Source organism: Erpetoichthys calabaricus, chromosome 2 (genome assembly GCF_900747795.2).
Source record: "Erpetoichthys calabaricus chromosome 2, fErpCal1.3, whole genome shotgun sequence".
Lineage (NCBI taxonomy): Eukaryota > Metazoa > Chordata > Cladistia > Polypteriformes > Polypteridae > Erpetoichthys > Erpetoichthys calabaricus.
The window spans coordinates 1,474,590-1,487,487 of NC_041395.2; the positions used below are offsets into that span (position 1 = coordinate 1,474,590).

General features: G+C 38.9%; 2 protein-coding genes across 2 annotated transcripts in view; one reads left to right on the top strand and one right to left on the bottom strand.

Moving 5' to 3' along the window:
- Window positions 1–5,948, top strand: part of LOC114643010 (NACHT, LRR and PYD domains-containing protein 6-like) — a 79,802-nt gene extending 73,854 nt beyond the window's left edge. Inside the window, exons 4-5 of the mRNA XM_028791733.2 lie at window positions 1,447–1,695; window positions 5,648–5,948. Of these exons, the coding sequence (XP_028647566.2) occupies window positions 1,447–1,695; window positions 5,648–5,933 (535 nt within the window). The 3' untranslated portion in view covers window positions 5,934–5,948. The remainder of the gene's footprint in view (window positions 1–1,446; window positions 1,696–5,647) is intronic.
- Window positions 1–12,898, bottom strand: part of LOC114643014 (uncharacterized) — a gene marked incomplete at its 3' end in the record, with an annotated part of 1,911,439 nt that overhangs the window by 1,464,144 nt on the left and 434,397 nt on the right. The window lies entirely within an intron of this gene.

A 12,898-nucleotide genomic window follows, 5' to 3' on the forward strand; every position in this document is an offset into this window, starting at 1 on the left:
CAATGGATGGATGGATGTATAAACCAGCTGCTAATGGAGTTCCGCTTCAGATGTCCATGTCCCATAACGGACGAGACCCAGACAATGAAGACTTGGATGAGAAGCCCATTCAGCACCCAGACTGAAGAAAATGTGGGAGATATACCAGGCCATTGTAGTAAAATTTCAGAGCATTTACATTCCAGACTGTGATATCAGCATCGATGAAAGTGTTATGGCTTATAAGGGCAGACTGTCATGGATACAGTACATCATGTAAAAAAGAGCAAGATTTGGCATAAAGTTTACGAGCTTTGTAAATCTAAAACAGGACAGATATGAAATTTTGTTCTATACACAGGGAAAAGGGACAGTGTCAGATCTGAAATACAGTCAGTATGGCGTTGCTACGTCATCGGTGTCGTCTTTGATAGAAGCTCTGCTGGACCAAGATTATTGTGTAACCATGGACAATTTTTATACTTCACCAGAGCTATTTGACATCATGCTGCAAAGAAAGATTGATGCATATGTAACAGTGCGTCCCCACCGTTGTGACATGCCTAAAGACTTTGGCAGAGCTAAATTACAGTGAGGTGCGCTAGTAGCTTGGTAAAAGGGCAAAGTGCTTTTGCTGAAATGAAAATACAAGAAAGATGTTTGTCGTCTTAGCACCGTACTTAATGCAGCTACAGTCACTGTACAGGCTAAAGGCAACAAGCAGTTTATGAAGCCTTGTGCTGTGCTCGAATACAATAGCACGGTAGGGGGCATAGATCGTCCAGATCAAGAATTGACTTTGTATCCTATGGATCCTCACTTGGTCCATACAGCGTCCACCTACTCACACATGTATGACACTTGTTTGATTATTTATGTACAGCATATTAAAAAAGAAGTGGCCCCAGCACTGACCCCTGCTGGACACCATCTTAACATCACCTAATCCTCATAATTTTCCTCTCACCATCACCCTTTGCTTTCTGCATTTGAGCCAATTTTGAGCCCATCTATGCACAGCACCCTGAATTCCTATTTGTTTCCTTTAACTACTAGTCTCTCATGGTAGACCTTATCAAAGGCTTTCTGAAAATCTGTTAATCTATCATATGCACCACTCTGATCGTAGCCTTTTGTTGGTTCTTTATAGAATTCCAGCATATTAATGAAACATGACCTTCTTCATTTGAACCCACGTTGAGTATTTGCTAACATTCCTGCTCTTCACATCTGCTGCTCAATCTTCTCTGTAATGATTCCTTCCATTAATTCACCTGTGATGAACGTGAGGCTTACTGGGCTACAGTTACTGGGATCAGCCCAGTCACCCTTTTCACACCACAGGATGTGTGTTTGTTAGCCTCCAGTTCAGTCAAATACAAAGGTCTGCTTTTTATATATGACGTAGAAGTGAATTATTCTGTTGACATGATCCATCTGTAACATTGTGTTTCATGAATGTTACAGGAAGAAGAAATCTAACTGCTGTCAATGTGTACTGGAAAGTGAAGATCAAAAAAACTTTTTGGAGATGATGGAGTTTGAGGTTTACGTGTCCTTACACTGGTATAGCAAGACACTGAGGACACTGGGACGCTTCATCAAACAGTCAGTAGAGAAGGTTGACGTCATATTGGATTCAGTATTCAGTCGTGGCTCGCATGAAAGTTTCATCTGTTTTGTTTCAGAATGCCTGGAGAAGATGGCTTCTGTACGGTGAGTGACGTGAAGTATTTTTGTGTTATTCTGATCACTCCCAAGTAATTAATACACAGTAATTTAGTGAAATGACAATTTGGAGTGGTGGAAATAAGAAGTTTCTTACATGATTTGTCCCCAACCAAAGGAGTAAGGTTGTGTTGTGGGCTCACCAGTCAAAAGGACCATCACAGCACAACACAAACCGTTGGGTTTGGACTCATGAAACTCGCACAGGAGAAATAAATCAATTCAATGTGTTCAGTCAGGCTGGGGTCACAGGGCATGCTGGGTAGTGACTGTTTCTAAAGATCTTCTACCTTTAATGACAACAAAATGGTGACAGAGAAAAAACTGACAATGTAGGACAGAATAAGAATTAAAAGACAACAAAGTAAAACGTCTGGCAGTGGTCTTACAGTGAAACCCACTGCATAATCACAGCATTCTGCTGATCATGTGATCCTTCACCATCAGGTGACTGATATCAATGGCCAAACTTATGACGCACAGGGACAAACAGTCAGACGGTTGCCATCACAAGCACATATGAGTTTGTGCAGAAAACATCAAAAATAAATGTAGTAAATTTAAAGCGAAATAGGAACATAGGAATAGTCAGTTTAATAGTTCAGGTACCCTATAAGACAATATTGTTCATGAATAAATAATTATAAGGACATAAAATATGTTCAAATCACACACAAGTAAGCAAAATGCAAACTGAAAATCAATAACAGACTAAAAACAGTAGGTAATGATGCCAGATGTAATAAAATGAAGCAAGTGGTGTGGCGTCCTGACTAAGCCCCTGGACTGGACGTTGAAGCTACCAGTTCAATTGCTGCCTTCACCAGTAGCTGGATCTGCATGTGGTGGTAAATAAAAATTTTAGCATTAACAAAAACTTGGTTGAATCCCAGAGATGGAGATGAGTATAAAATAAATGGATACACACTCCTGAAAAAAGTCCATCGTGATCGAACAGCTGAGCCATTTGTATAGAAAGGGATTTGAGTCCCCTTAGAATGGACAACAAGTCAAATGTTACTGAGGAGATTTGAAACTGAGAGAAACGTGAGACTGAGGGTGTGTGAAAGACCACCGGTACACGTGGTAACATGACAAAGAAGTTGAAGTGCAGATGGTCTAGTGATGGGTGTCGGGCAAAGATGAAGAAGAGGCCTGATTTGCCTCGAAAGCTTGCACAAGGGGTCATTTTGCTTGACTTCTCACTACATTCATAATGGTTAACACAGTACAACACCCCAGTACTACATGTATTATTTTTTAAATTCAACTTCATAAAGTCTGCAGACCCCTTCACTTTTTACATATTCTGTCATGTTGAAACCTTGTGCTAAAATCATTTAAATTCATTTTTCCCACCTCAAGCAAAACAGAACACCCCAGAATCACAAAGTGAAAACCAGATTTTAGAAATTATTGCCAATTTACTAAAAATGAAAAACTGAAATATCACATTCATCCCTGCATCCGATCTATTGATTATCATTGAGATATTTCTACACCTTGTTTGGAGCCCACCTGTGATCAATTCGATTGACTGGACATAAGCATAGCTGTGGTAGCTAACGGTGTGCCCTAAGATAATCTAACCTAACAGAAGCATGTAGATTGAGAAGAGCAGCGGACCCAGGATAGAGCCTTGTGGAACACCATATAGGATATCATGTGTCTTTGAGTTGTAATTACCAGATAGATAGATAGATAGATACTTTATTAATCCCAAGGGGAAATTCACATACTCCAGCAGCAGCATACTGATAAAGAACAATATTAAATTAAAGAGTGATAACAATGCAAGAAAAAAAAGACAATAACTTAATATAATGTTAACGTTTAACCCCTCGGGTGGAATTGAAGAGTCGCATAGTGTGGGGGAGGAACGATCTCCTCAGTCTGTCAGTGGAGCAGGACGGTGACAGCAGTCTGTCGCTGAAGCTGCTCTTCTGTCTGGAGATGATCCTGTTCAGTGGATTCGCCATAATTGATAGGAGACTTTTGAGCGCCTGTCGCTCTGCCATGGATGTCAGACTGTCCAGCTCCGTGCCTACAATAGAGCCTGCCTTCCTCACCAGTTTGTCAAGGCATGAGGCGTCGTTCTTCTTAATGCTGCCTCCCCAGCACACCACCGTGTAGAAGATGGCGCTCGCCACAACCGTCTGATAGAACATCTGCAGCATCTTATTGCAGACGTTGAAGGATGCCAGCCTTCTAAGGAAGTATAACCGGCTCTGTCCTTTCTTACACAGCGCATCAGTATTGGCAGTCCAGTCTAATTTATCATCCAGCTGCACTCCCAGGTATTTATACGTTTGCACCATCTGCACACAGTCACCTCTGATGATCACGGGGTCCATGAGGGGTCTGGGTCTCCTAAAATCCACCACCAGCTCCTTGGTTTTGCTGGTGTTCAGGTGTAGGTGGTTTGACAACTAACAAAGAATTTTCTCCCTGCCAGGTAGGATTCAAACCAATTTAAGACACTGCCAGAGAGGCCCACCCATTGACTAAGGCGATTTCTAAGAATATTATGATCAATGGTGTCAAATGCGGCACTCAGATCTAAGAGGATGAGAACAGATAGACTGCCTCTGTCTGCATTTACCTGCAAGTCATTTACTACTTTAATGAGTGCAGTTTTTACTTAAGAAAGGCAAGTTAGAGATGGGTCTAAAATTTTCAAGAGCAGAGGGATCGAGATTATTTTTCTTAAGTAGGGGTTTAACTACCGCAGTCTTAAGACAGTCTGGGAAGACCCCCGTATCTAATGATGAGTTTACTATATGAAGAACATTATCAATAAGCACGCCCAATACTTCTTTGAAAAAACTTGTTGGTATTGGGTCAAGGGCACAGGTGGAGGGTTTCAGTTGAGAAATTATTTTATGTAAATCAGGTAAATCTATCCTAGTGAAAGACTTTAATTTGTTTATAACAGAATACTGGGGTTTAGGAGGATCCTTAGTGTTGGAGAGATATACTATGTTATTTCTAATATCATTAAGTTTTTGATTGAAAAATAGAGCGATAGCCTCACAGGTTTTACTTGAAGTACTTAAGAGGCATTCCTTTGAGTTACTTGATTTAACAGACGATCAATCGTAGAGAATAAGACTCTGGGATTACTAGCATTGTTATTTATAATCTTAGAGAAATAGCAGCGCCTCTCAAGACGGACTGTGTTATTGTATTCTGTTATTTTAACTTTTAATATTTCATAGTGGATAGTTAGTTTAGTTTTCCTCCATTTACGCTCAGCTCTACGGCATGCTCTCTTTAAATCAGACACTCTTTGGGTCTTCCATGGTATAACAATGCTACAAGATTTTTTAACTGTCTTTTCAGGTGCAACTAAGTCAACAGCAGCCCTCACTTTAGTATTAAATCTTTCCACCTTACTATTTACATTCTCCTCGCTATTATAGTTGGCACTATAAACGGACTGATTGGTTAGAATGTTTGTAAGTTTTGAAGCTGCTGATGAGTCAAAGAAGCGTTTTTTAACAATATGCTTCTCATGAGTGTTTTCTATCATTATTTCTATATTAAAAAGTAGAAGAAAATGGTCTGATAGACCAACATCAATGACCTGCTTTATATCAACTTTTAGTCCTTTAGTAATCACTAAGTCTAATGTATGACCTGCTTTATGTGTAGGCTGATTAACGAGCTGTCTCAAATCAAAAGAGTCCAGGAGGTTCATAAATTCTTTTAATTTTTGGTCACACTGATTATCTATATGAAAATTAAAGTCGCCGACTATTAAGAGTGTGTCATAGTTCGTAATTAAAATTGACATTAATTCAGAGAATTCCTCAAAGAAAGACGCGTTAAATTTAGGAGGTCTATACACGGATAATACTAGAATGTGAGAATCTCCATGAATAACAACAGCGAGATACTCAAAGGACTTGAATTTACCAAAAATTCTGTTTCCTTCCAGTTTTTCAGGTGGTTGGAATGACTTTACATTTTGGAGTTTATGTCGCTTATTTCAACAATATGAAGCTGAGAAAGGAGACAGCAGCCTTCCGCACCTCATCTCTTTGTTTGCTCCTTTTCCAAACTATGCGATCTCGACAGAGTTGGACTGGATTGATAGAATTAACTTCAGATTTATAAGACAATGTCTACAGAATGAGGTTGCAGCTCCACAGTACAAAGAGGCTTTACAAAGTCTTCATCAACTCATAATCAGAAGTCTTGTGGAGGATGTAAGGTACGTTTAATTACTGAGCACTAAGATGGAGGCAGAACACATTTAAAATGGTGGTAGATACACGGTGGCTGAGCAGATCTGTTGTCTTATCTCACACTTTGTGGTTCTTCTTCTCATGTTCTCGTCTGTTATTCCCCTCTGCCGTCCTGATGTTATTTTCATTTAAAACCGGCCATCTCGTTTTTTTTATTTTTTCCTTTCCATCCCTCATGATCTTCAGTTCTGTCTCTTCACTTTTGTTGGAGATGTTACAAACATACAAAGCTGTTTCAGTTCTTCTGTGTCTTCTTTATTTTCTTCACTTCTTTTGAGTTGCACGCCATAGGTATTCATTTAATAATTTAAGTTTATTCATGAATAAGTCTAAGCCAATACTTTTGTCCTCCTACTTTAGATAAATTAAATTTAAGTTGACTCTGCCCTTTTCTACACTTTTCTTCACTTATCTTCTGTCCAGAGGATTTTCCATTTTTTGACAGCACCAGAAAGTCCTAGAGACTCCTCCGTCTGTGAAGAGCTCAGCATCAAGTGTGACAGTTTCATAGTCAGTCAATCTTTCCATAATGCAAAGTAAAATCTTGTTAGTTTACTTCTGTTTCATCTTGGCTCATATTTCTAAGAGATGATCTTCATTTATGACTTCCCAGCTCATGGAATTTGTCACATTAAGATAAACAAAAACATACCTTGTACTTTCTTAATATTCTTACTTCTCTTTTCTTCACATCTTTATTTCTCTGTCTTAAAAAGTGGTTTGTACACATAGTAAATTTAAGCACAAAGTCATGGTGTTTCATGTTTTACCTAATTATCATCATTGTTTTTTGAGACAAGAAAGTTGGGACTTAGGGCTGTGCTGAACTCCATCAATACTTGTGACTGCATGGCTGTTTCTGACTCTAACATCATTGTATAGTTTGTTGACGACACAGCTGTGGTAGGCCTGACCTCTGATAACAATGAGCAGGAGTACAGAGTCTGTCACATTGGTGTTGGGACAACAGTCTTCTTTTGAATGTCAGCAAGATAGAGGAGATAATTGTATATGGAAAAGCAGAGGCACTACCACCCCCTCAGTGTTAACAGAGCTCAGGTGGGAAGGGTGGACCGTTTCAAATCTGTCAGTGTTCACATCACAGAGGACCTAACCCTGTCCAAACACACCAACATCCTGGTAAAGAAGGCCACCTCAGGCATTTCAGGGATTTCAGGCAGCCCTACAAATTTCTAAAGAACTTCTACACATGCACCATTGAAGGTTTTCTGACAGGAAGTATTACCTCCTGGTTTAGGAAGAGCACACAACAGGAAAACAAGGCTCTGCTGAGAGTGGTGTGGTCAGCTGAAGGTATCATTGGGTGTGCACTCTTTAACTTCCTGGACATCTACACCAAGTGATGTTGGACCAGAGCAAAGAAAATTAACAGTGACGTCAGCCAGCCCAACAATGGCCTCTTTTCTCTGCTACAGTCCAAGACAAGGCAAAGACTTCTTGCACTTTCAGCTTTAAGTTATAATTGATTTAACCTTTCAGTTACATTCAATCCTTTTCCTTCTGTTTACTAATTCATCCTGTTATTGCTTCATACACACACAGACACAGAAAAACACTCAAATCTTATATATAAACGTCTATGCGTGGAAGTGTGTGTGTGTGTCTGTCTGTCTGTCTGTCTGACCAGCCCAGAAGTGAGAGGTGGAGTCAGGGTAAGGGCTCCACCTCCGAGGATTCGTAAGCGAGGCGAGAACTTTGACAAAATGAAACATCCGAAGAGACTCACTCACTTATCTGCTAATACAGAAGTGAGGCGAGCACATAGGCAAAACGGTATCCCATTTTACTTTTCTTCCCGCTGCTAACACATAAGCAAGGTGAGTACGTTGGCAAAATGAAACCTCCTAGGAGAAAGATGCCCAGAGTAGTTCCTCTCAATTACCTGACATCTCTACATTTCCATTTTTTCTGATGATTTCAATAGCTTCTAGGACCCCGGGCTTTATACAGCACGGCCTTACACAGGTATATATACATATAATGGTAAAAAGCACACAACAGACCGAAAAAGGTTTGGAGATGGCCACCCAAATACTGCAAAATATGCAAAAATAAAGGAAACATCTTTATAGGCAGAGTTCAAAATGGAACTGGCTAACAGATTAACAACCAATCCTTAAATATTGTGGAGAGAAGGTGGAGTCAAGATGGCTGGAACAGGAACTGATGTGGTGGTATGATGGATTCTGGGAGTCGGGTCTGATGTCATCAGTGTTGACCAGAAGTGACATCAACAGTGGGTGGACTGGTGGTGATGTCTTCAAAAGGCTGGGTCTTTGGGTGAACTGCAGAGGAATAAGAAGGAAGAGGATTAGGTGAGAGTGCTAACCCCTGGTTTGGCTGACAAATATCATATTTGAACCTGTTAACTGTCCCCCATGTGTACGTGTGTGACAATATATATACTTGTAATGAATTGTAAAAGCATATCATATTATATATGAGGTAAAATTTCTATATATTTTATCCTTTTTGGACTTTTTAATGTCCCACTGTAACTTTGAAGCTGATCTAGTTTTTCCATTTTAACCCTGTCTGTTTCTAATTGTATCAGTCATGTATGTGGTATTACATTATTCCCTACTTAAATCTCAGAATTGTTCCCCATAACTTCATAAGTTCTAAGTATAATTATCAAACATTATCAACAACTAGATAGATAGATAGATAGATAGATAGATAGATAGATAGATAGATAGATAGATAGATAGATAGATAGATAGATAGATAGATAGATAGATACTTTATTAATCCCTAGGGGAAATTCACAATTCACAAAAACTACTTGATCAATGTCCTATTTTTCTGTTTTTAAAGTAACTATTTGATTTCCTTCTTATGCAATAAACATTAGCTATGTTAACTTACTAAAATGTTCCTAGCACTGTATCTCGTTTGTGATCAGACCATTATTTATAGCGTTTCTGGTGACACAGACAGCACAAATATTTATTTCAAAACTTCAACAGTTACCAGTTTATGTTGCCAATGACGTGTATAACAATGACCAGAGACAGAGTCCTTATACTGCCCACCATGCTTGAATCTACAAACAATATTTCAGTGCTCTTTCCACCTCTGGTCCCTGTTGCCTGTGGCTGAATTCTAAAACCATTTGTTAGAAGATCACATCTTTCTGCACTCTCCATCTAAGGGTCATTCATTGTGAGGTTTTGTTCAACTTTATGGTCTGCCTGATTGGGAAAGGCAGAAAAGAAGAGAATTTTGAAATGGAGCAAAGGAAAGAGAAAACTGTAGTCAAACATTCCAGTGGGTCAACACCAGAAGAGACAAGTCATCAGAAGAACAAAGTCCAATACACTAATCAATACTCCAAACAGTAGCCAAGTGTGGGACGCAAACTTTAGAAGAAAAGTTTAGAAACACTTGGAAAATTGTTTAGGAATGTCCTGAAATGTTTAATGTTGGTGACCACATCTCTACAGTCTCTCTTTTTTAAATCCTCCCCATGTTTGCTTAAAAGTGGAGAAGCGCCATTCTGTGTTCTTCTGGTAGTTTGTTATTGTAGACCCTTAGTGTTGCACCCTTTTCATTTCTTCTTTATATATTTTTTTACAAATACAAAAAATCAATAGAAAAACATTATTATTTGTATAAAATTTTCAAACTTTTCATAGTTTGCAGATTAAAACTAATGTATTATTTTTGAACATGTGGCCATTTGTAAAATAAAATATTTAAACCTCAGTGATGTGCTTTCATAAAAGAAACTTCAGTGGCTCAGTGTGACTAGTGCTGTTTTTTTTTACAGAGACGTTATTTATTAAAATAAATAAATAATGAATGAGTAATGTCTTTATATCCTCTACAGGAAGGGTTTCCAAAGTCATGCTTGCTGTTACAAATATCTCATGGACTGTGGAAACCAGTGGAACTTCAATGAATATTTGAGGCTCACGAGCAATGAGGTCCACGTGAACCCAATCTGGTCAGAGGAGACACTGAAGACAATGAGCGACTTTATTAAACACTCCTCAAGTGAAGTCAACATGATACTGGCCTACGATGGTTACTGTGAGATACGTGAAAGATGTGTTCACTTCTTGTCAGACTGTCTGGGTTGGACGTCCTCTATACGGTAAGTAATGCAAAATGGTAATCTCCCTGCTCTTCTCACTTCTTTTTAATTTTTCTTGTTATTTTTGTGCATCAGCTCAGCTCCCAGGTGCACAGTCTGATGTTCACCTGCACCATTTAAAGGTACAGAGCAGAATTAATGGCTCCTTTTATGCATATCTGCTTGATGCTTGGCTGAGGCAATCAGGTTCTTTCTTTGAAATTCACCATTCTTTAATCCATCCATCCATTATCCAACCCACTATATCCTAACTATAGGGTCACGGGGGTCTGCTGGAGCCAATCCCAGCCAACACAAGGCACAAGGCAGGAAACAAACCCCGGGCATGGCGCCAGCCCACTGCAGACCATTCTGTAATATTTTATGACTTCATTTAGCATCCCATTCATATTCTTTTTGTGTTTTAGAGGATTCTGGAATATGGAGAATTCATATTTAGGGTTTAACTTTGTTAAAACACTTCACTTCTCATTGTGACATCATTTTGTTTTTTGTCAGCACCACCATTTTGGATTTAGCCTGTATGTGCTTTCTAGCTATATTGCTGTGCAGAACAAGTAGAGGTCATGACCTGTGATGTCACTGTTTAGAGAATATAAAGGTCAGGGGTCACGCACTTCCCAATTTTCCAAGATTGGATACAAACCTAAAACTTATCTGTATTAGTTATATTCGTCTTGGTTTTAAATTTCATCAATGGTATTATTTTGTTTATGGTACGTCTTTGTTTAGTGATTTGGCTGTGACAAAAGGAAAGAAAAATGCTTGGTTTTGATCATTGCTCTTATATTTTATCTCCCAGTCTCTATTTCAAAGTGTATCTGCCTTTTCATCTTGTAAGCCATTACATTGTCAATGTATAATAAATCTGATGAACTCAAACTAAGATTGATGCATGAATAAAACATGAGACATTTCTGAGATGTTGACATTTGATCACATAATTTTCACTGATGAGAAAATTTGATGTTCGGAATTTCTGATAAATTCATTGTGATGTTTGTAAGAATGAACTGAATTTGGAAAACAACAGTAAAATATAAGCCCTTCAATCTATAGGGACAGGTTTTTTAAGGTTTTATTATTGCTATTTTGTTTTGCCACAAACTGACACTAAAATAAGCATATGACACTGTCAATAATTGTAAGAATGTTTAATTGAAGACTTCAGTCAAGTCATTTAAAGGAAAACACTCACAAATTATCATTAGCAAATCTGTAGGTATATGAAGGAACTAACAATCCCCTTTATCACTGAAAGACTTTGTAAGGTGTTTACTGTTCAAGTTATTGTTGTCATTTTCTTAGTCAGAATCTTTCTCAGTGCTGGTCCTTCCTCTTTACTGTTAAAAGCCAAACCTCCGCGTGTTGGTGGTGAGACACGTCCAGTATGAGATTTGAGAGATGATGGGTCAGTGCAGCGCTGGTTGGAGTCTGCAGGCTGGGCCGCATTCAAAGGCTCCTTATCAGACAAGAATGAATACACAGCAGTTGTCACAGACTTTATAAAGCTGACGGCAGATGATTGTCTAACAGAATACAAAGAGGCAGAGCCGGGACTCAGTCCTACAGGTGCCAGTAAGCTTCAATTCTTCACCTTTAGGTTTCAAGTCAAGTCAAGTCATACTTGAGAAGACTCGAGTAAAAGAGCACTTACAATATCTACAATTAATCAAACTGTGGTGATGTCTGATGTGTTTCACAGTCACCTCTAGTAAACAGAAGACACACAAGTACAATAACTAGTAAAACATCCATGAACAAAGAAAATAGCACAATGCAGTCTGTTCGCCTTTTACAATGAAGTGGTCAACTTTGAATTTCTTTGGAACATAAAAACATCCTTAAGTCTGTTTATTTCAGCTTAGATTTTCTGTTTAATTAAAACATTCGAGACCTGTAAAGTGTTATTTATTTTTATTATCTCTACTGTAGTTCAGTAACAACCCCATTTTAAATTGGCTTGCAGTACTCATATTTAAACTGGGTTTTAAAAAAAAACATCTTGCATGAGAGAAGTTTCTTGCACAAACCCGACCATAAATTAGAGGGAACATTGGTCACAAATGCACTATGGTGTTAGGACATATCCATTAAGTAAAGGGAATCAGGCTAAAGAGCTGCCTGACCATTTGCCATTAGAAGACTTTCAGTGTGAGAATGTCCAACAACATATTCCACTAGAAGCTCTTAGAAGGGCAGTATAAAGGGTCTCTCATACTCGTCTTTTATACACAAGCCTAGGGGACATCTGCCTGCTGCTGATGAGGTATGCAGGGCAGGGAAGGATAATAAGGGGACACACTCAGTAACTGCCTTTCACTGTTTAACTTTAAAGTGGAGCAAGAAAGTCCGGCAGACCACTGATGTCACTTCCTCCCATTTATCATGAATCCCACCTCTCAGGATATAAACAGCCTGTCAAAATACCATGAATTCACAGTTGTCATGAATGGAAGGATGGCTGGAGATCCAAAGAAAAGTTGGGGATTGCATCAAGCAGGGGGCACACACCCCCTGGGAGATGTTCATTACAATTGCAGCTATATATATATAGATATCTATACTAATTAATAAAAGGCAAAGACCTCACTGACTCACTGACTGACTGACTGACTGACTGACTGACTCACTCACTCATCACTAATTGTCCAACTTCCCGTGTAGGTGGAAGGCTAAAATTTGGCAGGCTGATTCCTTACAGCTTACTTACAAAAGTTAGGCAGGTTTCATTTCGAAATTCAACGCGTAATGGTCATAACTGGAACCTCATTTTTGACAATATACTGTAATGGACGGCAGCTTGATGGCCGTGGGAGGC